This window comes from Marmota marmota, unplaced genomic scaffold, assembly GCF_001458135.2.
Source record: "Marmota marmota marmota unplaced genomic scaffold, marMar, whole genome shotgun sequence".
Lineage (NCBI taxonomy): Eukaryota > Metazoa > Chordata > Mammalia > Rodentia > Sciuridae > Marmota > Marmota marmota.
Window position 1 is genome coordinate 14,312,320 of NW_026000048.1, and position 27,743 is coordinate 14,340,062.

The 27,743-nt window shown below is 35.3% G+C and overlaps 1 protein-coding gene across 4 annotated transcripts in view; it reads left to right on the plus strand.

Moving 5' to 3' along the window:
* Window positions 1-24,225, plus strand: part of Arhgap21 (Rho GTPase activating protein 21) — a 132,734-nt gene extending 108,509 nt beyond the window's left edge. For 2 of the 4 annotated variants that reach the window (XM_048812681.1, XM_015495232.2), the window contains 17 exons: window positions 937-1,095; window positions 1,204-1,306; window positions 3,726-3,762; window positions 5,947-6,072; window positions 7,032-7,316; window positions 9,768-9,832; window positions 9,908-10,047; window positions 10,604-10,746; window positions 11,544-11,699; window positions 11,795-11,873; window positions 12,381-12,454; window positions 12,530-12,619; window positions 16,843-16,968; window positions 17,139-17,180; window positions 17,482-17,587; window positions 19,470-19,501; window positions 21,752-24,225. In XM_048812681.1, coding sequence (XP_048668638.1) covers window positions 937-1,095; window positions 1,204-1,306; window positions 3,726-3,762; window positions 5,947-6,072; window positions 7,032-7,316; window positions 9,768-9,832; window positions 9,908-10,047; window positions 10,604-10,746; window positions 11,544-11,699; window positions 11,795-11,873; window positions 12,381-12,454; window positions 12,530-12,619; window positions 16,843-16,968; window positions 17,139-17,180; window positions 17,482-17,587; window positions 19,470-19,501; window positions 21,752-23,443 — 3,455 coding nt within the window. In that variant the 3' untranslated portion in view covers window positions 23,444-24,225. The remainder of the gene's footprint in view (window positions 1-936; window positions 1,096-1,203; window positions 1,307-3,725; window positions 3,763-5,946; window positions 6,073-7,031; window positions 7,317-9,767; window positions 9,833-9,907; window positions 10,048-10,603; window positions 10,747-11,543; window positions 11,700-11,794; window positions 11,874-12,380; window positions 12,455-12,529; window positions 12,620-16,842; window positions 16,969-17,138; window positions 17,181-17,481; window positions 17,588-19,469; window positions 19,502-21,751) is intronic. The other 2 variants (XM_048812682.1, XM_015495233.2) reach the window with 1 other exon arrangement.
* Window positions 24,226-27,743: the final 3,518 nt, after the last annotated feature.

A 27,743-nucleotide genomic window follows, 5' to 3' on the forward strand; every position in this document is an offset into this window, starting at 1 on the left:
TCTTGGTCTTTGTGAAATAGTACTTCTTATGATTTCACAAGTATTACAGGAAGGAATAATACAAAGTATTTGTAATGGTGCTAATAGTAAGTTGGCTATATGATGGCTGTTATGCATGCATGTGAATTTGTATATGATAGAGACAGGTTTGGGGAAACTTAAAATTCATAGTACCTAGAAAATACTCATTTTTCTACAAGGGTACAACGGTATCTGCTCAAGAAGGCAAATGGGGAAGACCAAAACTAACATCTACCTGAGAAAGAGGGTGCCTTTTGTGATTTACTCAAAGGTACCAATTAAAATAGCCACAGCTACAGACTGAGCTTTATTATCTTTCAACAAAAATTGAAGATGCGTTTGTGTGGTAGGGAGGGAAGAAGTAAGGAATTGAACACTGAAAGGTAAATCTTATCCAAATTACCTTTCTTAGCTTTCTGAATTAATAATTGTAATGCATTTAAAATTTGAAAAGTATTTTTTTAGGGTGCTGTATGATAATTGCTCTACTTTGGTAAGTTTAAATTCTGAATATCTATAAACTTTGGTACCTTGGTTATCGGTTGGTAGATAAAGCAACTCACTTAAAATATTTGTTATGCTGTATTCTGAGAATTACTTGAAATTACTAGAGTAAAAGCTGTGTAAATATTTTTAGCAGATCAGATATATAATTTGTGTGTGGTTTGTTGGTTAAGTATTAAAATCTTTATCTGGGGGCTGGGGTTGTAGCTAAGTGGTAGAGCACTTGCCCAACATGTATGAGGCACTGGGTTTGATTCTCAGTTCTGCATATAAATAAATGAATAAAATAAGGTCCATCAACAACTAAAAAAATATTAAAAAGAAATCTTTATTTTGTAGTAATGATTATTGGCTATTATTAATACATTTGAGTTTTTAATATTCTAATGTTTATCTTCCCATTTCTTATAGATGAACCAACTAGCCCTAGCATTGATCATGATATTGCCCATATCCCTGCTTCTGCTGTTATATCTGCCTCTACCTGTCAAGTCCCCTCAATAGCAACTGTTCCTCCCAGTCTCACAACTTCTGCTCCTTTAATTCGACGTCAGCTGTCCCACGACCAAGGTACATTTAGAGAGTGATTATACAAATCATATGACAAAAGGATCTTTTCACCATTAAAAGAATCTGGAAACCACTTGTAAATGTATGAATATTGGGTTCTAATTACAGAATCTGTTGGACCACCTAGCCTGGATGCCCAGCCCAACTCAAAAACAGAAAGATCAAAATCATATGATGAGGGTCTGGATGATTATAGAGAAGATGCAAAATTGTAAGTCTTGGGTGTACTATTTTAAATATTTGTATATGGATAGGTGTTCAATATAAGTTTGGCATATATATATGGAATTTAACACCTTAGATTTTTCTAATTTCATGTCATTAGAAAGGCAAAAATGAAATCAAAGTTGTTACTTGGTAATATATCCAATTGGATTTTTAATTTTTAAGTCAGTAATACACAAACATGGTATGTATATATACACATACCTGCAACCTCTCACTACCACTCAGGCATAACTGATAGTATTTTCTTGTGTATAATTCTAGAGCTATTCCATGTATAAAATCACTTATATACACTTACATGTGTTTGTGTTCTAATTATTTTGATAAATAAAGGAGAGTTGGTGAGCATATGGATCAAGAGATCCTGTAGTTCAATATTCTTGCCACTCTTTTTCATAATTGCTTATATTTCCATTGAAAATATTTAATCCATAATCTAGATCTTATTAGTAGAAATTTAGATTGCTCAAATCTTATGCTTCAACAATACTTCCTTGACTTGATTGTATAAAGTCAATTTAGCATGTTTGAGTAATAAGTCTTACTAGGATTGTACATCAAGGGATATGTATATATTTTTATTTTAATATCTATTGTCAGTTGCTGTTCATAAAGATTATATCAAGTCACATTCCCACCAACTATGTACAGAAGTCTCCATTACTCACCAATGCAGTGTATTATTTTTTTATTTTAAAAATAATCTTATGGTATTATATTTTAATTTGAAACATCAATTGAACATCATTTCATATATTTAACATTTTTTATGAACTGCTTTTTCATATCATTTGCCCATTTTCTGCTGGTTTTTCTTATTGATTTCTGCATAACCTTAATTTAAACAAAACTATCACTTTTCCAGTAATAAGCATTACAAGTCTGTTCCCAATTCAGAATTTTTATTTGGCTTTTTTTTTTAAACCATGAAAAACATGTAAAATGTTTACTGTGGTTAAATTTAGGGAATATGCTTATGGTTTTGGGGTTTTGAATCATGTGGAATATGTCAATCTTAACTCCAGAATTATGAAATTTTGCAGTGTTTACTTATGTGTTTCTTTTTTATATATTGACAACTTTGATTTTCCAGTTGTCCCCAAAGCATCTGTTGTGACTATTCATCCTTTTCCCACTGATATACCATCTTTATTACACACTAAATTATTTGTATTTTATTTTGGGTCTCTATTCAATTAATTTATCCATCTGGTCATATATACCAGATTCTAAAATTATCTTTGTATAACATACTCTGAAGTATTCATTAGATTTTTATTTCATTATAATGTTGGGCCAGCCACTGTGGTGAGGTATGGCTAGAACACAGTGTTCTAGCCCAGCAGGAACTTTTCTAATGATCCCAGGTTGGATTTGGGAGCTATTTTAGCCTTTAGTTTCCCCTCACTGAAAGATGTCAGTACCTGCCACATTTCAGTCTCCTTTGTCCTACTAGCTGTTCACTGCTTCCTACAGATGACAGGATTTTGTTTCCTCGTTCTTTTCTCATGTCTTGAAGTTTCTGTCACTGACTCTAGCCCTTGTTCCAAACAAGGGGAGGTTGGTTTTGATCTCTCAAACAATAAACTGCAGTTTTGAGATATATAACAAATGATGTCCTCTCTGTGTCCATTTTGTACTTAACTGCATTTAGCCACCCTTCTTTGTATACTTCAATTTATAGGTAGTATCGCCCCATACTATTCAAGATTGTATATCTGTTTCTAATTACCTTGTTGATTGTTATGGTTTCTGTGAGGAGAGGATAGTGACATTTTTAGTAATATCTTAAAATTCTGAGTTTTGTAAATGAATTTTGAAAAGTTATTTTGAATACTTTAATGTTGACCTGTCGCCTTAAGCCTTTCTGGAGACAATATTTGTCATTCACCTTCTTGAAAGCACTTACATTGTGGCATGAGGGTAGTGCTGGACTGGAACCACCTGGCAGTGCTCTGGGTGCTGCATTTACAGGTCAGGATACCCACCAGCTCCACGTTTGGAGATGCACCACGCTCTTTAGATGACTGCCGGCACCAGCTACTTACAGAGCATAATTAGTATTGTGGAAATCCTTATTCTAGCTTCATAGCCACTATCAACTAATAACAGAAAGACAAGTATTTATCCTGAGTGTTTTTTTTCCTTTGATCTTAGATAAGAAAATCCCACACTTTACATAGAAACAGTTTTAATTTGCCAAATAAACTAAGAAAGTTTCTATCATTGAAAATTTAAGTATTTATAAAATTATGGGGTTTTTTTCATTTACATTGAATAGTGAACTTTTAACATGATAATGATAAAATATCAGCTCCTTAATTAAAAGGTTATTTGTAGTCTTCAAATTCTTACATTAAGGTGTTTTTATACTAATTGCAAATACACTTCTTTTCCAACAGATCCTTTAAGCATGTATCTAGCCTGAAGGGCATCAAGGTTAGTATTCAATATTTTTAAAACATCAAGCAAATAAATATTACCTTAGTAGTTTATTTTTCATAAAGAAATATTTTATCCACTGGATATTTAATATTTAAATATCATATAATTTTTATACTGTAACTGTTGACTACATTTTGGAAAATATTAATGTTTCTAATTTCTACACACATTCACACACTGCTGATTTTTTCAATTTATGGCCCCAAATCTAACTTACCAGCAATCCTTCTGTATTTTGTTGTATGTTTATTTTTCTCTCCTTAGAATTATTTCGTGACTTCCCTCCACCCTTTTCCTTCAGCCCACCTCTGTCTGTTGTTCTCTAACCTTCGCTCATGCTTCCTTAAGAAAAATAGAAATGATTAGACAGGAATTTCCTTTTTTACCATCTCCAAAAGTATCTGTCACCTGCATTTATGCCCACACTTTCTGCCTTCCTTATCTCAAACATCTTTTTACTTAACACACATTATCCTGTGGAAAACCAGTACCCTTGGATTGGGTCATTATTCACTCATGCCCCCTTTTCTTCTGCAGAATCACTTTCCAGTAGCTCATTCACCATTGTATAATAGTTATGTTGTACTATTCCCTACATTAAAACAGAAACCTTCTGGAAACCACTCTCTCTTCTAGATAGCACTCCTTCTTTCACCTCTACTTTTTATATTAATCTCCTTGAAAAGATTGTCTGTTCTCTACTTCTCAGTGCACCGTCCACGCCGAGGTCACTAGAGACAATTCAAGTTCCAAAACTAATGATTACTTTTTTTTTTTTTCAATTTTTTTTAAGTTGTAGAATGAACACAATCCTTTATTTATTTTAATGTGCTAAGGATTGAACCCAGTGCCTCACCCATGCTAGGCAAGTGCTCTACCACTGAGCTAAAACCCTAGCCCCTGATTACTTGGTTTTTAATTTACTTGACCTTTCAATATTATCCAACACAATTTTCCACTCCCTTCTTGAAATACTTCCGTGTGTTGGATTCCATCTTAGCATTGTTTCTGCTTTCCTTTTATCTCTTAGCATTGTTTCTGCTTTCCTTTTATCTCTAACTCTACTTCACTGGCTGTTCTGTTCATACCTAGCATGTACAATGTTGGAATGCTTCGAGCTTGTTCTTACCCATTCTTTATCTACCCCGATTTCTTTGATGATCTTACACAGAGGTATCCCAGTATTTGTGTTGCTTTGACCTTCTCCCCAAACTGCAGCTCGTGTAAGATACTGCCTGTATGACATTTTCATTGAGATTTTTAATGAATAGTTCAAGCTTTACATGAGCAATATATCTTGATTACCTCAGACTTAGTTTTCCCCATTTAAATAAATTCACTTCTGTTCACCGTTGCTCAAGCCACATTCTAGGAATTAGTCTTGTTTCTTTTAGTTCACTCTCCCCCCACATCAATCCTATTTATTCTCTAAAACATACCCTCAATCTTTGCATACCTCCCTCTTTTCACTTATCTAAGCCACTCATCTGTCACTTTGATTCCTTCAGTAACTCACGTAATTCATCTTTTCATCTTGCCCTTTTAGAATCCATTCTTGTGTAGCATTCAGTTAAATCTTTGAATTTAACTAAATGTGAACACATAGTGTTACTTCCTGCTTCATCACTTTTTAATAGCTTCCCTTTACTTATCCTACCATAGCCTAAGGACCCTAAACTAAAACATCTAGTAACTCACATTGAACAGTGGATATTTAAAATAATAATGATGAACATACATTCTCCCTGAAATTTTTATCCCTCTGGCCTTTTATGGCAGGCTCTTTTTTCCTCCGGATATCATCTAAATGTTACTTCTTCAGAGAGGCCTTGCCACAGCACCACCATCTTATAGTTGCTACTCAGTCCTTGATTATTGCATCTTGCTATTTTCATTTTTCAGTTGGCAAAATCTCAAACTGATCATTTTTTCCTGCTAAAATATGAATTCATGAAAGCAGGAAAAATCAGTTTATATTTTTAAATTCCTTCAGATGACTTTAATAATATTTTTTTAAATAAGACTAGAAATATTTCTTATGCAATTAGGAAGTTAGGATCTTCCAAAAATAGCTCTTCACTTGGAACATAAGACTTTTGGCAAAGCAACTTCAAACATACAAATATTTATAAAGGAAAAAGCTGACATTTGACTATGTTTTCTTGGCCTTTTCTGTAGATCACAGATAGTCAAAAGTCATCAGAAGACTCTGGATCCAGAAAAGATTCTTCTTCAGAGGTTTTCAGTGATGCTGCAAAAGAAGGGTGGCTCCATTTCCGACCACTTGTCACCGATAAGGGCAAGGTAGTGCATTCACTCAGCTCCTGTAAATGTCAGGAATGCAGGCCCCAACAAAACACACAGCATTATGTGTAAAATGAAAAGATGTCCAGATTAAAGGGAAAAATATCTCCTTCTACATAAAGGAAAGATTATTTAAGAAAATTCTAATTATTGGGTTTTTTTTTATATTTTAGTCTCTGTATTCACAATAGGTAGAATATATTCTCTTATATTCTGCTAAGGTAAAAATAAGAAGGAACTCTCTTATTAGTTTACTAGCCATACATAATGACAGAGTAGGCCTTTACGAAGTGGCATTTCTCCTATTCATAATTTTTGTTGTTTTAAGTTGCCTTTATAATTTTCTTATTTTACAAATATTAGGTTATATAAATGAATACCAATATATGCTTTATCAGGTAGACTCCAAATATAATAAAGAATTTCCTATAGTATTTGGTCAGCTTGTTTATGAGAACATTTTAATATTGTAAGAATTTAAAATTTTTTAGAGGACTTACTTTGGATATGGATATTTTTGCTTTACCATACATATAAAGTTGATCAACTTTGGTAACTTAATTCATCATTTGTACATGTCGTTTTGGAAATCTCTTCTGCAATGTTTATCATTTTTAAGCTAAGACTTAAGATCCACTTTATCTAGAGATTTTTCTGATTGATTTTTTAAATTTTTCACTTCCTTGGCATTTTAAATATATTTTGCAAAACTTTAATTTTTTTTTTCATTTTATCTTCCCAACTAAAGTTAGCATTTCACTATCCTCAATTTTGATATGAATACATTGCCTAATTTGCTTATATATACAAAACATATATTAAGGTAAATTAGACACCTTCTATACTACGTGTGGGTTTGTGTCTATATGCACATGTTAAAGGTGTTGTTTAATATGCTTATCCTGTCACAAAGATGTAGCCGTATGTTATATATTCATGGAATGATTTGTGTTTTCCAGCGTGTTGGTGGAAGTATTCGTCCTTGGAAACAGATGTATGTTGTACTTCGGGGCCATTCTCTATACTTGTACAAAGATAAGAGAGAGCAGATGCCTCCTTCTGAGGAAGAGCAACCCATCAGTGTTAATGCTTGCCTGATAGACATCTCTTACAGTGAGACCAAGAGGAAAAATGTGTTTCGACTTACCACATCCGATTGTGAATGTCTATTTCAGGCAGAAGACAGAGATGATATGTTAGCATGGATCAAGACTATCCAGGAAAGTAGCAACCTAAATGAAGAGGTAGGTGTTAAGAATCTGATACATTTTTTTACAAAACATTATAAAGTGCAATTTTTACTTAAAAAATGGACAATCAAAATGAAAGCTCAAGTGTACCTTATTAGATTATTTTCACTTATTGAAAAAATTACCATTACTGAACTAGAAACATAGACTATTCATATTTTGCAGACCTTCTCAGAAGCAATAAACCACAGGTAGGAGACCCATGTTCTTAGTCCTGATCACTTAGTCATCCCTTGCTATATGTGGAGGATTGGTTCTAGGACCCTTCCTGGCTACCATAATCTGCAGATGCTCAAGTCTGTTATATAAAATGGTATAGTATTTGCATATGTCCTACAAACATGCTCCTGTGTACTTTAAATCTGTACCTAAAATACCTAATACCATGTGAATGCTAAGCAAATCATTGTTACACTGTATCATTAAGGGAATAATAAGAAAAAAAGTCTATTTCAGATGAGGGACTTGTGGACAGGGTTAATTGAACCTTTATGTCCAAATTCTTCTGTGCCTGTTCTCTGCTTTCAAAAGCAAAATTATTGTGGGCTTAGGTTACACACCTGCAATATACACATATATGAAAATATACATACCTGCAATCACAGTGACTCAGGAGGATCACAAATTCAAGGCCAGCCTCAGCAACTTAGCAAGATCCCGTTTTAAAATTTTAAAAAGGGCTGAGGATATATAGTTCCCTGTTGGAGTGCCCCTGTTTTCAATCCCCAATACTGTGGGGAAAAAAAAATACTATATAAAGGCAGAGATACTGGCATGATTTTTGTTAATTGAATTGTATAGGCAAAAATATAGCCTAGGGTAGTATAATAGTTGGTTTCTAAGAAAATGTACATTATCTAAAATTATAAACCAGCTTTTATTTTTAACAGGGAATAAAGTTTCTGAGAGTTTATAGCAGGGTTCAGTAGTAAAGATAGTTTTTAAAGGTATATAGCTATAAACTCTGTGGGAAAAAAAACCCAGCAATGATGAAATCAGACTTTTGCTCAAGAGTACTACTTTTTTTTTTTCCTTCATATTATTAACTAAGTTTTCCTCCCACATTATTTTCACTTTTCATGTCATGACCCCCCCCAAAGCACACCAGATTCTTTTCTTTTGCTCACATTATTCAGAATGTTCCTTGTAAAGCCATATAAATTATGTTCTCCAGTTTAATCATTTTTCATTGTAATATAATTCAAATTATGAAAACTTAATACCATGAGGAAAAGTGCCTGTTGCTTCTTCCTCTGGTAGTTTTCCCCCTGCCTTGATGATAGTTAAAAATTAATACCAGATCTTTATCAACACAATGTTTGTTTTGCCACCGCTTACTGTAGACAACATCAGACCTAAATTCTGTAAAAGAAACAGGGAGAATAATTCACAGATGTAGATTCAGCTTTAAGTAATGGTTTAAAGGAGTTCCCATTTAATAAATACCAGCTATATCATTAAAATTCCTTCAGATGATTTCATCTGAAACAACCATTTTGAGGTTTGATGGAGATACTGCTTGTGAAGAATGTAACATAATGCCTGGCAGTTAATAAACATTTACTCAGTATCAATCATCATTGTTGAACCCAGTGCCCCATACATGCAAGGCTGTGAGGCAAGTGCTCTACCACTGAGCCACAGTCCCAGCCCTGGCAGACACCATTTATAGACATTTTACGTGAATTAATCTTAGCAATCATATAAAATGTGTCCTATTAATATCATTATAATTTTATAAATAAGAAAACTGTGTCAAACAGAGATTAAATAATTTCCTCAGGATTACAAATTTAATGTAAGAGGATTTAAATTAAGGCAATCTTATTCTAGATCTTACTCATCTGATCCATTGGAAAAGTCCATTGAAAACTTTGGAATAAAACAATCAAAATTCTTTGTAAATTGTCTTTCATTATAAGCAAAATAAGCTAAAAAAATTGAGGACACACATCAGTGTATAATTGGAATCACTAGGAAAAAAATATGTTCAGCTTTGGATTTATCATATTATAAACATTAACCCCCTGAGGTTAAAAAAACAAGTTCTTGATAATCTGCCTCTTCTGATACTAACTGACCCTCAATCTCACTGTTACTACAAATTATTAATAACTACAAATTATTAATTAGTAAATTCTGACAGTATTTTTCCATCTTTTATTCAAGAGTATTAAGTGCTGATCATTTAAGTATTAAACTCTGCTGCCCTGTCATTTATTTAGAATGATAGATCAATAAGTATTGAACAACTTCTTACCTGCTGGAACTATTCTAATTATTGCATGAATACAGAAAATAAAACTTTTGGCAATGTCAGGAGGTAATTGGAACATTTTTCACATTGTGATGTTAAATAGAGGCTTTAAAATGGCCCCACTCATAAGGATCTTCTATTTATGTTTGGAATTGACTTTTTAATATTACCTTCTGTTTATTCTGTAGGACACTGGAGTTACTAACAGGGATTTAATTAGTCGGAGAATAAAAGAATATAACAATCTGATGAGGTGAGAATCCCTTCCTGCCTACAGTTAATTTGGATGTAAAATAGGAAACCATTAAGAAATGTTTATTTCTTTTAGCAGCAAAGCAGAACAGTTGCCAAAAACACCTCGCCAGAGCCTCAGCATCAGGCAAACTTTACTTGGTGCTAAATCAGAGCCAAAGACTCAAAGCCCACATTCTCCAAAGGAAGAATCTGAAAGGAAACTTCTCAGCAAAGGTACTGATGTTAGCTTTCTTGGGTAAATTTAACAAATAAAGTGTTTAAAATTGGGATCTTAAAGGTATTTTCATATTTTTCTGTACCATTTCTACTGACTCAGACCCAGTGTCAGCTAGCTTAAAGATCACTAGAGACCTAGTATAGGTTAATGGGACCTTTAAGGTGAGGCCCAAGACACCAGATTCTGTAATCAAAACAAGGTGAAGGAGAATGGAACACATAAGAGACATGGTAGATTTGAATGACTCAGGATGCAGATGCTACCACTGTGAAATGGAACCAGTAGTTTTGTTGATTGTACTTCCTTGCTGTTTTAAAGAAAATCATGATATGGACTGTAAAAGGGTGAAGAAGTATTATTGATATCTGTTACATTATATGGAAGGTTAAAGGGAGTGGCCATTTAGGAAGAGATTTAAATATTTTAGATAAATGCAGGGTGTTTTACATAAGAGGATTCCAATTAATATAAAGGATTGTTAGAGTCATGATTTAAATACTCTTATTTCCGTTTTCTTGATTATGTGATTTTATTTTCAATAACAATCAAAAGATGATACCAGTCCCCCAAAAGACAAAGGCACGTGGAGAAAAGGCATTCCAAGCATTATGAGAAAGACATTTGAGAAAAAGCCTACTGCTACAGGAACATTTGGCGTCCGACTGGATGATTGTCCGCCAGCTCATACTAATCGGGTAGGAGACACCAACCAGCTGGGTTTCCTGATTCATTTGTAATTATAGGATCTGAGTGTAAAGCCTTTCAGATAATAGGGACTGCTTGCTCTGTTGAGCATTTTCCTCTTCATCCAGACCTTAGTTTCCACGAGTTACTCTGACCTGTATATGTCAAGTAATTTTATATATGATACTTTTTTCCAATGTATAACTCTAAAATAGAATTATTTAGTTAATAAGAATGTGTCTGAGGGCTGGGAGTATAACCCAGTTGGTAGCCTTGCAAGCTCAAAGCCTCGTGTTCAATCCCTAGCATACCCCCCCCCCCCAAAAAAAAAAAAGTATCTAAAAGGGTCAATATGAATTTATTTTCTGTCTTTTGCATCTTACAAGTATGACAACGACCTGATTAAGTACACGTATATTTGTTTACAACTCCATGCTAAGATACATATTGTGAGTTGATTGATGCTACTCTATCCCATGTCTTCTCTTGACCTTATTCCTGTTTATTCACCTAAACTGTTTCCACATCCTTCTTAATTGTTCCTTTCCTTTCTAGATTATTTCCCTTGAGGGCCTTTTATGTTCTGTGTTGGCCTATTCATTCTCTTCCCACTCTCTCAAAAATGTCTTGTTGGTTCCATGTATTCCCAATGTCTGAATGTCTATATTTTCTATTTTAGTTTTACATAATGGCAATTTACATATTTCCTTTTGGATGAAAGGGTACTTGTAGCTGTGATATAGAACTACTATCTGAACATAAATTTTTGTGTTGTGTTGAATAAAAATGTTTATTTCTTGTTTTGCAGTATATTCCATTAATAGTTGATATATGTTGCAAATTAGTTGAAGAAAGAGGTCTCGAATATACAGGTATTTACAGAGTTCCTGGAAATAATGCAGCCATTTCAAGTATGCAAGAAGAACTCAACAAGGGAATGGCTGATATTGATATACAAGACGATGTAAGTTTGTTTATTTCTATTTGAATAACTGATCTGTTTTCCCCCCTTTGCTAATATTGACCAAAAAATACTGTATTTCTGTTTTGCTTACCTAGAAATGGCGAGATTTGAATGTGATAAGCAGTTTACTAAAATCCTTCTTCAGAAAACTCCCTGAACCTCTCTTCACAAATGGTAAGTTAACTCCCATGAAAGCTTCCAGAGGAACAGTCCACATTACAACTGTTAGAAAACCATAGACTGATGGAACCAAAAAAATATATATATTTTGTTGAAGGAAACAGGAGGTTGTGTTTAGTTATACAGTGAAAAACAGAATTTCTAAAAATATTTCCATTCAGGAAAAAAATATATTTTCCTGTTCATTATTGTTTCAGTCAAAAAGTTTTCACACATAATAAGATACCATTAATAGGAAAACTTTTACAGAAATTTGAATGCTACATGGGCCACTGTAGTTGTTGGGGGGAAAACTGGACAGGCTGTGTGAACAGAAAATTTCCTTGAATTTTCTTCTATTTGTTATATGGTTTTTAAACTTCAAACTTTATCTAAAATGTAATTTGTAGACATTTACATTTCGAAGGCCAAGTTATTTGGGAATCTTCTACTTTTCATTGTGTTTAAACCTTTACAGGGTTACCTAAAGATAAATTGTTTTATTGTTCTTATTGTTGTCAGATAAATATGCTGATTTTATTGAAGCCAATCGTAAAGAAGATCCTCTAGATCGGCTGAAAACATTGAAAAGACTAGTAGGTATTATTTTTTTAGTTTGGGAGGCACAACTAAAATGCAACACTTGAATACATCATAAAATAATGTTTCAGATCCACGATTTGCCTGAACATCATTATGAAACCCTTAAGTTTCTTTCGGCTCATCTGAAGACAGTAGCAGAAAATTCGGAAAAAAATAAGGTATGTGAAGTGCATGTTTAAGAAATGTAATTTCAGTGGCTTTAGTTTAAAAGATAGCCTATGTTGGGACCTTTTACCTCCCTTGGGACCGCGGCCATTATTGGGTGTTGGCTGAGGCGGCCTCATGGGTTAGCATTTCCGTATATGTGACCTGGCTGGATTGGCGTTTTTGGGCTTTTGATTTTAGCCCCGCCTAATGGTTCAATCTGAAATCTGCCTAGGCCCCTTAGTGATAGTGACGTAACTGCCCCTTATTGGTTCTCGCTACTATCTCTTCTTAGTCCCTCCTATCACCATATAACCTTGTCCCTGACACAATAAAGTTGAGATTATTGCACCTTCACGGTTGACTCATCTCCCAACTCTGTGTGATTGTGGGCCAGGTTGAATGGCGGGCATGTTCGAGACAGTTAACCCTCTCGCTCAGCCCCGGAGACACTAGCTGGTCTAGTGCACTTCACTACCTCTGTTGGAGGGCGGTTCCGACAGCTGGTGCCACGGAGACGACAGGCTGGTCTCCCATGTACCCTTGTCGCGGGGAGCGACAATCCTTCATTGCTTCATGCCCAGTTGTCAAAAATAGGTATAGAATTCAACAAAAACTCTAAAAATACATCAAACTGGCTGAAGAGCACTCCTTAAATTTTTTATTTGTTCTTTTTACTTATACGTGACAGTATCATGTATTTTGATATATTATAGATACATGGAGTATAACTTCCTGTTCTTGTGGTTGTACATAATGTAGACTTACCCTGGTTATGTATTTATATATAAACAAAGGAAAATTATGTCAAGTTTATTCCACTCTCTTCCTTATTCCCCTCCCCATCTCCTCATTGTGTGTTAGCATCCATATATCAGAGAGAATATTCAGCCTTTGGTTCTTTGGGATTTATTTCACTTAGCATGATAGTCTCTAGTTCCATCCAATTACTGGGAAATGCCATAATTTCATTTTTTTATGGCTGAGTAGTATTCCATTGTGTAATATGCAGCACATTTTCTTTATCCATTTGTCTGTTGATGGGCACCTAGGTTGTTTCCATAGCTTAGCTATTGTGAATTAAGCTGCTATAGACATTGATGTGGTTGTGTCACTATAGTATGCTTATTTAAAGTCCTTTGCATATATACTGAGGAGTCATACAGTGGTTCCATTCCAGCTTTTCTGAGGAATCTTCATACTGCTTTCCATAGTGGTTGTACCAATTTGCAGTCCCACCAGCAATGTATGAGTGTACCTTTCCCCCCCACATTCTCGCCAACACTTATTGTATTGTTAATTGTAATCTTGATAAATTGCCATTCTGACTAGAGTGAGATGGAATCTCAATGTAGTTTTTAGTTTGCATTTCTCTAATTGCGAGAGATGTTGAGCATTTTTTTCATATATTTGGCCTTTTGTATTTCTTCTTTGAAGTGCCTGTTCAGTTCCTTTGCCCTTATATTGATTGGGTTATTTGCTTTTTTTGTTAAGTTTTTTGAGTTCTTTCTATATTCTGCAGATTAATGCTCTGAGGTGCAGATGGCTAAGATTTTCTCCCATTCTGTAGGCTCTCTCTTCATGGTCTTGTTTCCTTTGCTGTGAAGAAGCTTTAGTAGTTTGATACAATCCCATTTATTGATTTTTGATGTTATTTCTTGTGCTCTTGTTGAGGAATTCCATTCCTAAGCCAACATGATGGAATTTGGGCCTACTTTTTCTTCTTGTAAGCACAGGATCTGTGGTCTAATGCTTAGGTCCCTGATCCACTTTGACTTGAGTTTTGTGCAGGGTGAGAGACAGGGGTTCAGTTTCATTCTATTACATATGTATTTCCAGTTTCTCCAGCACCATTTTTTGAAGAGGCTATCTTTTCTCCAATGTATGTTGATGGCGTCTTTGTCTGTATGAGATAACTATTTATGTGGGTTTGTCTGAGTCTTCTATTCTATACCATGTGTCTTTGTGTCTGTTTTTGTGCTAATACCATGCCAGTTTTATTACTATTGCTCTGTAGTATAATTTAAGGTGTGGTATAAGGATGCCTCCTGTTTCACTTTTTTCCTTGAGGATTGGTTTGGTTATTCTGGGCCTCCTCTTTTTCCGTTTCTATAAAGAACATCATCAGAACCTTAATAAGAATCGCATTAAATCTTTGTAGCATTTTTGGTAGTATGACCATTTTGACAATATTAATCCTGCCTATCCAAGAACATGGGAGATCTTCCCTTTTCTAAGGTTGAATAGTACTCTTAAAAGCAAAATATCTACAAATACCAGTTGTCACTATTTTGGGGTGCTGGTGATTGAACTCAGGGGCACTCACCCACCAAGCCACATCCCCAGCCCTATTTTGCATTTTATTTAGAGACAGGGTCTCACTGAGTAGCTTAGCACCTCACTTTTGCGGAGGCTGGCTTTGAACTCATGATCCTCCAGCCTCAGCCTCCCTAGCTGCTGGGCTTACATGCATGCGCCATCACTCCCAGCCAGTTATCACTATTTTAAAGAAGGTTATTCATGTTATATTTATCCAGCAAGAAAAATGAAAAAGAAACATTATACTTTTTCAGCTGCATATCACCTTTTTAAGCAGGTGATGTATATACACGGTATACAGTAAAAAATAATATTTTGTTTTAAACAGGTTTTTCTCCCCCTTTTAACACCACCACATTATTAAACAACTAAATTTACTAGAATATTAATATTCATGTTCTGTTTGACTCGTTTTTAAAATGTCTCTTTAGTTATTTGTTTAAATATCTAGACAAAATCCACACATTATATTTGGTGACATAATTATTCATCCTTTTCCTCAGTGATAATCGTTACAGTATTAGCAAAATGATGATTTTCTCATTTTGTGGCATTACTCCTTAAAGTTCTCCAGAAACCAACAAGACTGAGAAGAAAATAAGAGAACACCAGAAGCTAGGAATACCACTATCATTCCCTTTCTTCAGAGTGATTTCAGTTTAAGGTAGAGAATAATGTATATATTCAGGTCAGTTCAGTGGCTGTGCATGATCTGGAAGACAGTAGCACTCAATTATAATAAGGTTGAATTATGAAATGAGCAGTATCAACCCCTATTGCCTGCAGATCCAGATGATAACAGCAGTGTCAGGCAATGTCCTAAATTGTGATAGGACTACAAAGGTGCCGAAGTCTGGCTGGGCACACAATCACGAGCCACCACACAGCTTGTAGATTCAAACAGCAACTCTTTATTCCCGAACTCACACCAGCCGTCTACAAACACGTTCTGGGGAAATCCACGTTCTCTGCCCAAATCCACCTCCACTGGGCTTCTATCTCCAAAATATACTGTCTGAATCCCGTGAGAACTCAAGGGGAACTCAGGCAGCAGGATACGCCCTATTCCCAGCAGGAATAATCTTAAACCTTAAACCTGGAACCTAAACCGGGAACGCCCTAATCCGCCTTGGTCCTTGAGCAAGGTCACCTACATTCAATGTCACTGCAACATGGGGTACGCTGGCAAGGAAATTGTCATACCCACTTGGCTAATGGCTCCCAGCATCTCCCCCCTTCTGATTAATTAAACAACAAGCAATGTGGCTTAAGGACCGTGCCTGGTAGGTTGTCCAATTCAACATATGGTTCTTACCCGTCATCGGAAAACTGACCTTTAGGCGTCAGTCTCCTGTCTTAGGTTGATACCACTGCAATTGAATCATACCCGTCACTGACTACCGGTCCAGCATACAGCCATACTTGTGGATAGGTCTATGCACCAGTGGGGGGGGTGAGGNTCAGCTGTTATGGATTTGAGTCAAATCATCTTCTTTTCCATCTGTAGAAATTGTTTTAGTTAATCTCTCTGGAATCCAAATCAGCTGCTGTTCTCCCTGTGGAAAAACACAAACAGACCCCCGACTCCAGACAATCACTGGGTTAGGACCTTTCCATTGTCCTGTTAGAATATCTTTCCAAAGTACTTTAGGCTTATGTACATTTTTTGGATACATATGCCTTTCCGCAGCACTAAGTCCTGATGAATCCAAATTTAAAAAGTTTAGAGTAAAAAGCGTTATTTTAAGTTTATCTTTGGGGGATATATATCCCCTTCCACAAAGGATTAAAAAAAATTTGCTTTGTATTTTTTTCTCTATCAAAAATAACTTTTTAGATCTAAAGTGCCAGACCTGCAAAGGGAATTTTTATATTAAAAATTTTTTTTTAAATTTTCCACCATCATTTATTCTTTCAGATGGAACCAAGAAACCTAGCAATTGTCTTTGGTCCCACTCTAGTGCGAACATCAGAAGACAACATGACCCACATGGTCACACACATGCCCGACCAGTACAAGATTGTAGAGACACTCATCCAGCATGTAAGTTCCCTCTTCATCTCTGAGACCATTCATTTTCATGAGCAGCTGATACTTGGTAGGATAGAATTTGGTCTTTTTTCTTTGTCTAAAAAAAACTATCCTCCAAGATATAAAGTATATTTAGGGGATTATTTAATTTTTCTTTTCACCTCTTTTATTTTAAATTTTAGCATGACTGGTTTTTCACGGAAGAGGGTGCTGAAGAGCCTCTTGTAAGTATTGTGCAGCAGCATTTGCACTCAGTTATTTTCATTTGGGACTCAAGATCCTGATGCTACAACAGTGTCAACCTCCTGCTTTGTATGCTATTGCCCGCTTTGCATCCTGGAAGCAGGTCTCTAGCTCCTTAGTCTCTGATCATATGAAGCTTTTTTTGCAGTTAATGATGTATAACCAATATAAAAATGTTAAGCATAAGCGCTCCTTCAGTAATATATCTTTTACTAAAATGTTGTTTGAATTTTAAAATATCTTTGAAGAGATGATGAAGAGATCTTTGTTTGTTAACCATAGACCTCAGTGCAGGAGGAAAACACAGTAGACTCCCAGCCAGTGCCAAACATAGATCATTTACTCACCAACATTGGAAGGACAGGAGTCTCCCCTGGAGATGTATCAGGTAACTCTTGCCTAGGCAATATTGTGCTCTAGGTTAAAAGCTACATTCTTATAACATGAAAGAACAAATCAGTCATGAGTAACGATTCACTATGATTTTATTCTTTTTCTTTTTTTCCTTTCTACTAATAAATAATCTTCCTTTTCTGATTGATCTTAATTATCTTCCAGTGCCTATAAAGCCATTGACAATGCATGGAGTTGTAATGTTTGTCAGAATGGAAATATGAGGGAAATGAGCATGCAAACCACTGTTTTGTTCTTTTTTTTTTTTTTTTAATTCACAGTTTCCATGTAATAGTCATCACAAGGTAAAACAGATTTATGCTACTGAATATGTGGTTGCTGTGATGGCAGAAAGTATGATCTAGACTGTATATGTAGTTCTTATTCCTGACCTAGAAGTTCTGTTTAAGAGCAGCAAGTTACATGTGTCAAACTGCTAATGGACACCATTCTCAAGTACAGTGTATTATCTGTCACTATAGATATCACAGTAAAAGTCAATCTCTTTGACCTTTATTTTCTTCTTTTCCTATTGCCACCCTAATGCTTGGTTAAGTATTAGTTTTTATAGGCTCTTTTGATGAAAAGTTTCTCCTGCCAGACTGTTGCACTGATCTAGCATGTTGTTTCACACAATGTTCTCCCTTTGTCTCTAGTTCTTGTTTTAGTCCTAAAGGGTTTTTTCAGCACTTACTGACACAGGCAAATCTATACTGATGTTGAACAGGCGAAGTGGGAGGAGTCTATCACACGGTAATGTCACTAGTGGATTCTGTGATGTCCCTGATGGACAGCTGGAACTGTAGAAAGAAGGAGGATTGTTGTCCACACTGTAGCTGCCTTGTCTGCAGAAACCCCCGATTCTTGTAAATGCAAACACAGTTGATCTGTGGTGTAAAGTTTCTCTTAAGAATATTGTAAAACAGATCAATACTACTTTCTTAAAAGTTTTTTGCTGTTTCTTGTTATTTCTGAAGCAGACCCTGAGGAGAAATAGCATGGTATGGTCTACCAGTTCTTAAAGTCATAAAGCATTTAGCCATGTGTTAAAAGGGGTGTGGCATGGGGCTCAGCTCATTAATTTTGAAAATCAATTTCCCAGAAGTTGAAAGATAAAATTTCAAAATTTGTATTATTCTAAATAGTGCTAGCCCCGTTCTACCCTCTTTATAATTGTATAATCTGAGTTTTTGCCAGACAGTAAAATTATGGTCTTCATTTTTCCATTTCCATAATAGCGTCTGTTAATAGATAATTATAAAACTGGTAGCAATTTAACCAAACTAGTCAAAAAGATCCCTGACATGAAACTGGGGTCTGAAGCACAAAAATCAACATTATCTAATAAAAACCAAAGTGACCTGATAGCAGGATTATCCTAATACCTCTTTTTGTATCCATATGCATACAGTATATGCTTATAATATTTAAGTCTGACAAAAATAAACAAATATACCAATATGAGTGTTTCAATTGGTAGCTAGGAGAGCCAACGATCTTAAAAGTTCTACATTGTGTATCAGTTTCAGATACAGGATGTGGTACATGATATAATTCTTAAAAGGTCTTCAAGCTTCTTTATTGCTAAATTTAATATTTAGAAAATAAACATTAGTATTTCTGTTTTTGTTTAGTACAGGGCTCCTTTGCCATTCCTATCATTGAGCTGGTTCTGCCTACAATTCACAGCATCCTTTCATGGCGGTGGCTTTCTGTGGTGCAGCTTGCATCTTTGTGAGCTCTGACTATCCACTGTGTTCTCTTGTTTTGAGTTTTGCTTTCACATTTGTTCTGTGCCTGTCTTCATAAGTTTTGCATTGTTTGTTGAAAGCAGGAAAGATTGGCTAATACTGACCATGTTTTATTTAACTTCTCAGATTCAGCCACTAGTGACTCAACAAAATCTAAGGTAAATTATCTTTTTGTTTTATACAGTTTAGGAATATTTGGGGGTTGGAGGAGGGGATTGCTTTCAGGCTGATGTTATGAGCCAGAACAATAAGACTAATTTTTCTATTTATTAGAATTTAAACTAGTACCGAGTTGTGAGTCAGAAAACTTTCCAGAGTTATTCCAACACATACAGAATTGGAGAGAATGGTATGAGGTACTCCTTATCCATCATCAACAATTACCACCACATGCCAGTCCTGCTGCTTCTGTGATAACATGATATCATTTTATCTGTAAATAACTTTATTAGCATTATGAACTTCTGTTATTACTATACATTGTTATAGAAAATGCATATATTTTTGCCATTTTGGCTTTATTGTTAGTATTTTTACATAATTTTTATTCTATTGATAGTAACACCAAATTACAATTTTTTTTTTTTTTTTGAGCAGTTTATATGAAATTCTTATGTAGCATTCTTAGAAAGTGTTTTGGGGTTATGGCCTCCGTGGTAAAGTGCTCTCCTAGCATGTGCAGGCCTTGATTGGGTTCGATCCTCAGCACCACATAAAAATAAACAAATGGAATAAAGGTATTGTGTGCAACTGAAAAATATTTTTTAAAAAAGTTTTTTGAATCACTGGGTAGACTGCTGAGACAATAGCAACTAGAATTGTATGATTTCTAACAGAAGTCTGTTTTTATCACCAGTATCACTTAGGACTTTCACCATCTTTGTGCTCCTACTGTTTATTTTTAAAAACTTGAAACCTACAGAGAAGTTAGGATAACACCCAACCCTTTTACCTAAATTAATGACAGTATAATTATACTCAGGATACTGACATTAGAATACATTATTATCTAATGTACATTTTTCTACACAAAGAATTTTCTTCCATTTCCCTATCTAGATGCAGTCAGGTTTTATTCCTTATAATTCATTGTTCTAGATTAATAAAGCTCTAAAGGGACATGGCAGTTTCCAAAAGTTTTTGCCAGAAGAAAGGATTTGTTTGAAATATCTGCCTTTAACATGTTCCTTCACCTGTCTCTTCATCTAAGTGGTAGTCTGCCATACCCTAAATGTAGTGGGTGTCCAAATGCTGTAACTACTTCGACCACTTTCTCAATTGTAAAAAAAAAAAAAAAAGAAGTAGTAGTCTAGTCCCTTGCCTCAACACATTTAAAGATTTGCTTCTCCCATAAACAATGAAATTGAGATGTTTAAAAGTGGATCAATCACTTGTTCAGTGTTCTATACAACAAGCTAGAGGATGGAACATCAGGTCTCCTAATTCAGAGCCCAATCACAACCATTATTCCCTGTAGTCTTCATCAGAGTGTGAGAATATGTGAGTAACCATTTAGAATGTAATGGGTATTTAGGAAATCCTTTATAACATGAAAACAAAATCCTATTAATCTGTGATTTGATCCTTTTTAATATAGAAGCCTTATTAAAAGACCTCATTTTCTCAGTTTCACTTGTCTAAAATTTTTATTGCAAGAGAAATATAATTTCTGATCCATTACTCAGCATACTTCCTGCCTCCCTATCTTGTTGTGTGCTAAAACAAGAATGTATTGACCCTTGTCCCCAGCCATTCCCTTAGTGTACAGACATTATGAACAAACTAAATAGTTGTAGAAAGGACCTATTATACATAAAAGATGACTTTACCAATAATGGTACATTTAAATGATTCCATGATAAAGATCAAAGATCCTTTGACCTTATGTTATTTGAAATTTTCCAATTGTGTTGTTACCATTAAATAAATGAAGGCATTTCTAACCTGGTCTACCTAAGGCAAATACCTGAAGATTCAATCTGGCTGAACCAGTGGAAATCTAGTTGGCTTATACGATACTGTCATGGATCTGTCATATGTAGTCTGTAGTTGGAAAATTGATTTCACCATAAAATGTTAATGGCCTATTACAGTAATATTATATTCAATTTTGTTAGAACATTATTTAATTATTAAACCTGTGTTCCAGATGAAAGAAGCAGGGAAAGTCAGTTACAGGAAAATTATTAAGAATCAGGAGAGCTAGTTGCCTCTCAAATACATCTGTCTTTCAGGGAAAACTCTTGTGTTGAGTTATGACTTGACAAATAAATACAACCAGGCAAGAGATGGGATTGGTGGTTAAATAAAAATTTGTCTTTGGCTAAGTTTAAAAGGGGGTATAAAAAACAAATTACGATCAGCATGGTTCTTTTGTTCACAATCTTATTTCTCTGGTTGCTTCCCAGGGTTCTTGGGGATCTGGAAAGGATCAGTATAGCAGAGAACTGCTTGTGTCCTCCATCTTTGCAGCCGCTAGTCGCAAGAGGAAAAAGCCAAAAGAAAAAGCACAACCCAGTAGCTCAGAAGACGAATTGGACAATGTATTTTTTAAGAAGGAAAATGTGGAACAGTGTCACAATGACATTAAAGAAGAGTCCAAAAAGGAAAGTGAGACAATAGGCAGAAAACAAAGGCTCATCATTGCCAAAGAAAACAGTTCTAAGACAGACAGCACAACAAAAGATGATAAGACATCTCTACGAAAAGGGAGCACGCCATCTGAAGAACCCTCCCCACCACACAGTTCCAAACATAACAGGTCGCCAACTCTTAGCAGTCGCTTTACTATCCTGAAAGAGAGCTCTAAATCACTTCTCTCACAAAAGTCCTCCCATTTTGAAGAGACAGGGTCTGACTCTGGCACTTTGCTTAGCACATCTTCCCAGGCTTCTCTGGCAAGGTTTTCTACCAAGAAATCCACCAGTCCAGAACCTAAACATTGTGAGTTTTTGGCCAATGTTGGCACCATCACCTCAGATTATTCCACTACATCATCAACTATGTACTTGACTAGCCTCGACTCCAGTCGACTAAGCCCTGAAGTGCAATCTGTGGCAGAAAGCAAGGGAGATGAGGCTGATGATGAGAGAAGCGAACTGATAAGTGAGGGGCGGCCTGTGGAGACAGACAGTGAGAGCGAGTTTCCTGTCTTCCCCACAGCTTTGACTTCCGAGAGGGTTTTCCGAGGAAAACTGCAAGAGGTTACTAAGACAAGCCGTAGAAACTCAGAAGGAAGTGAAGTAAGTTGTACCGAGGGAAGTTTAACACCAAGTTTAGATAGCCGGAGACAACTCTTTAGTTCACATAAACTTATTGAATGTGATACACTATCCAGAAAAAAGTCTGCAAGATTCAAGTCAGACAGTGGAAGTCTAGGAGATACCAAGAGCGAGAAAGAAACACCTTCAATAACCAAAGTGTTTGATGTCATGAAAAAAGGAAAATCAACTGGGAGTCTACTAACACCAACCAGAAGTGAATCAGAAAAGCCAGAACCCACTTGGAAAACGAAAATAGCAGATCGACTCAAGCTGAGACCCAGAGCACCTGCAGATGATATGTTTGGAGTAGGGAATCAAAAAACAAATGCCGAAACTGCTAAAAGGAAAAACATCAAGCGCAGACACACACTAGGAGGACACAGAGATGCTACTGAAATCAGCGTTTTGAATTTCTGGAAAGCACATGAGCAGAGTGGGGAGAGAGAATCTGAACTTTCAGCTGTGAATCGATTAAAACCAAAATGCTCAGCCCAGGACCTCTCAATCTCAGACTGGCTTGCCAGGGAGCGCCTACGCACGAGCACATCTGACCTTAGCAGAGGAGAAACCGGAGACCCCCAGCCGGAGAACCCTGGCACATCAGAAACACCCAGGACCGAGACAACTTGGTCTTTTCAATCTGACACTGGCAGTTCTTCTAGTAGTTTGGCTTCAACAAATAGGCCACATCTTTCCATACCACCACAGTTACCTGACCAAATAAATGGAGAAAACTTCCAGAACATGAGCCAAAATGCTAGTTCTGCAACTAATGCCCATCCTCATAAACTGTCTGAAACCCCAGGGAGTAAAGCACAGTTTCATCCCTGTCTTTAAACTTGGGGTATGTCCACTCTAGCAAATAAAAAGCTACTGTTACACGTTTCAGTAACTCTGTAAATATTTTCTTGTACCAGAATTGTTATTATGCAGCCTTCATTTGGGCTGGTTTCATCATTTTGCACTGTGAAATAACTTTACAGTGCATTACTACAGCCAGAAGAACACATATATATTTAAAAATATATTGGATAGTTGTATACAAATGAGCAAGGTATTTGTTGCAACTCACTACATAGTATATACCCCGAATTACTGAAGAAAATCGCTGACATTAGTATGCAGCAAATTTGTTCTTTTGGTTTCATCACTAACAAAAGTGCCTCATCATAAAATACATTTGATTTTTAGGGTGCCATATTGTTAAAATTAGATAACTTACATTAAATAAATGAATGCGTTTTATTGGTAATAAATTTCATTACATTTACCAGTTTTAACACAGGTGGATACAGAACTTCCATTCTTTAGTCATTCCAGGTGGATCTGAGTTTTATATTCAAACTTTTAATACAGTTTTTGAGTTTTGTGTGACTTGAATTTTTAATCTTTCTGTAAAATACGTAACTTAAATGAACATATTATATGTGTATCTTTTCTTCAGATACCAGATTTGATATAAATGTTGTAACATAGGTGTGTAGATAGTGGATCCTGGATGGAACTGGCTTCTTTATTGAGAAGAATATAATTCTGCATGAGGACCTAATGATCCAAACCTGTGTCATGCCTGTGTGCATACCCAATTAAACACTGGAAATAAAAATTGTTTTGGTGAACTTTGCATGGTTTCTGTTTTTAAATGTTACCATTTATATAACTAATTAGCCCTAACTTTTTAAAAAATTACCTACTACATTTATACATTCCATCTCTTTATTGCTGTGGCTGGCAGCAATCCCTTATAAATACTTATATTAGCTTAACCTCACTTCCATATACATATTTAACTTTTCTTAAAGAACTTTGAAAAGAACATGAGTTCTGGAGTTATTTGACTCAATTCTTCTTAAACAGTTTGTCCAATTTACATCTCACTGTTTACATCTCGTAAACAGTGACAATATTCCTACCCCACTTAAGGGGACTTACTAGATTTAAATGGGACACCATTCCAAATAGTGTTTGCCACACACTAGTTGCAAAACAGATTAGAGCTATTCATAGAAATAATGATCACAGAAAATCTCAGAATGTTAAGGCTGAGAAGGACCTTAAAACTCATAGAATTCAGAGTCTCGACTCTCTGAGACCCAACAATCCTATTCTAAAAAGATTCTGAAATTCTTTATCATGAATCATAGTTAATGCATCCACATCCAAGTTTGGATATATTCAACATACTTTGTGATATAGATCGATTCCCTTACTACAAAAGGAAAAGAGTTTGTAACATTTCAATATGCAAACAAACATTCAGGCACAACTACATTATAAAAACAATGAAGGGGGTCAGATGTGTCAGATAGATGGATCGATTGATTGTTCACAAGGCAGTAATCAAATGGAGGTATACCATGAACCTCTTAAACAGGCCTTGGCAGATAGTAGAGGCCTGAGAAAAACAGCACACTTTTGCTTAGCTTACATGGAAAAGTTGGTATTATTAAAACCATCAAAGACTTTTCAGGGGCTAGAGTTGTGGCTCAGCAGTAGAGCACTCACCTAGCACGTGAGAGGCCCTGGGTTCGATCCTCAGCACCACATAAAAATAAATGTAAATATTGTGTCCAACTACAACTAAAAAATAAATATTTAAATTAAAAAAAACTTCCATACATTTAAAAAGTTAGATGCAGACTCAATTATATTTCATTCATTCTGCTCTACGTGTAATATACTTATCTGTTTGGATTTTGTTGGCTGTGCATTTTTTAACTTCCTGAGATGATGATTGCTTAGGTTGTTGGTTTTCTAGTCCCATTTTCTACTATCTACTATAGGCTGTATACTGTATTTTATTAATTTTAAAACATTTTCTAGTTTCCATTCTGATTTTCTGAATTACTTGGATGTATGTTTAATTTCCATACATTTAAAGGCTTTCTAATTACACTAATGACTAGCATGATGCTACTTGGTCACTGAACATATTTTCAGGCATTTGAAATTGAGACATTAATTTTGATCCAGTATATGATCAGTTTTGAGAAATGTTCCATATCTACATGGAAAGGATATGTATTGTGTCATCATTGGGGTCTATGTTAGATTGATTAGATCAAATTCATTAATCATGTTTTTCATATCTCCCAAGTCTCATGATTATAGATCTGTCTCTCATATTTGTCTGTTAGTTTTTTCCTTATATATTTTGAAGTTAGGTTACTAAGTGAATTTAAGAATTGTTATATCTATCATCATGTGGATTAACCTTCCAAACATGGAACATTCCTCGTTATCTCTACCAAAGATCCTTGCCTTAAAGTTATTTGCTATAATATTAATATAGCTAGTGTTTATGTAATTTGGTTTTTTTTTTTTTTCATTCTTTAATTTCCAGTCTTTTTGTGCTTCTATTTTCAGGGCTGATCTCTTGTAGCAGCATATAGTCCCAATCCAAGAGTTCAAAATCCAAAAAATCCAAGAAGGTCTGAAACAGGATTCTTTTTTTTTTTTAAACAGTGACACAATGCTCAAGAGTTTGATTTTATAGCAGTTTGGATTAGGGATGCTTAGCCAGTAATGTCTATGTGAATTTTCCAAAATTTGAGAAACTCAGTTTGGAATATTTCTGGTCCCAAACATTTTAGATAAGGGTTATTCAGCCTTAAGTTGAAAATAGGTGTCCCCTAAACTTAGATCATTGTAAATAGGTTTTTTAAAAAATTAATATCTGTAAGAATGTCAGGCAGGAAAATCACAGATATGTGGGACATAATGCAGTTCTGTGGAAATTTTGATACTTCTGTCACACTGAAGCCTCCAAAATGAAATTTATTCTAATAAAGAAATATGTACTACTATAATAAAGTATTATTTTTAGTAAATTTTTAAATAATGGTTTCTCTAAAAGCACTCAGAAGATTGTTGGCTTTAAGTAACCTGATTTTACATGAATAACTCAGTGATTTATAGTTATTCAAACCGAGTACCCTCAGTCCATTTAAATTCTAGTCTCACCTCAGTAACACTAATGTTTAGAATTGGTTCATCTCATAGATAGTGTTTTTCATTTTTGCCTTTACAGCAGGTCCCCTTATTGGGTAGAGAGAGAGATTCCAAGACCTGAAGTGGATACCTGAAAATGTGGTTAGTACCTGGTTAAATCACATACATGGTCAGATGCCACCATGGAATTTGGGTGAATAGTGGGACCACATGTACAATGGAGCAGGACAATTCCTATTGTCTAGTGACATCATAGCCATCATAAGGCCATAGTGTGACATCTTATGTGTTTGTGGTGATGCTGGTATGAACAATCCTGTAGTGCTTGCCATATAAAAGTACAGCATACAAATATGTGTGGCACATATTTGTGTTACTTTTTATATACTTCCTAGACTTTTAACCATTAGTTTTGAATTTACTCCTATAAAAATTTTACTATGAAACACTACATTGGCACCAATTTATGCCAGCAGTGGTCTCCTACATCTCAAGTTTACCACATCTCTTCATTGCATCAAGCGGCCTTGATTGACCTTTACCATCTAGGGTTGTATCCATGACATTCACCTGATAAAATCACCTAACATTTCTCAGAACATATCCCAGTACTTAAGCAACACATTATCGTATTATGTTTTTTATATACATACTTACGATAAAGTTTATATTAAGCACAGTAAGAGACTCAATAAATGATAATAAAGTAGAGTAATATAATGATAGCTATAATGAAAGTTATACAAACGTCATCTCTTGCCCAACTGCCAAAGGGCAAGCAGCTTATATGTACAGCCTGGATGCACACAGGGGCTTGTTTTGTGACCCAGGTGAAGTGGAGAGGAATGGCACAAGATCTTATGCTATTCAGAACAGCAATTTAATGAGTTATTTCAGAAGCTTTCCATTAATGTTTTTGGTTGACCTCAAGTAACGAAGTGGATAAAGGGAGTGGGGGACTTATAGTACTTTTTAATAAAAATGCTTTGAGGATTTTTCGCTCAAATTTAAGAGGTATTTTATAAAGTACCTGCTGCTTTACTGCAAGATAGGACACAGCATTTGTTTAGGGTTCATTCTTGAAACATTCATGCTGAGGTGGAGTTTCTGGCCTTTGAAGTTGACGGATGAAAATATATGGAGATATTAAAAACTCATATTCCTTGATTTTTCATAAGGTCATGTG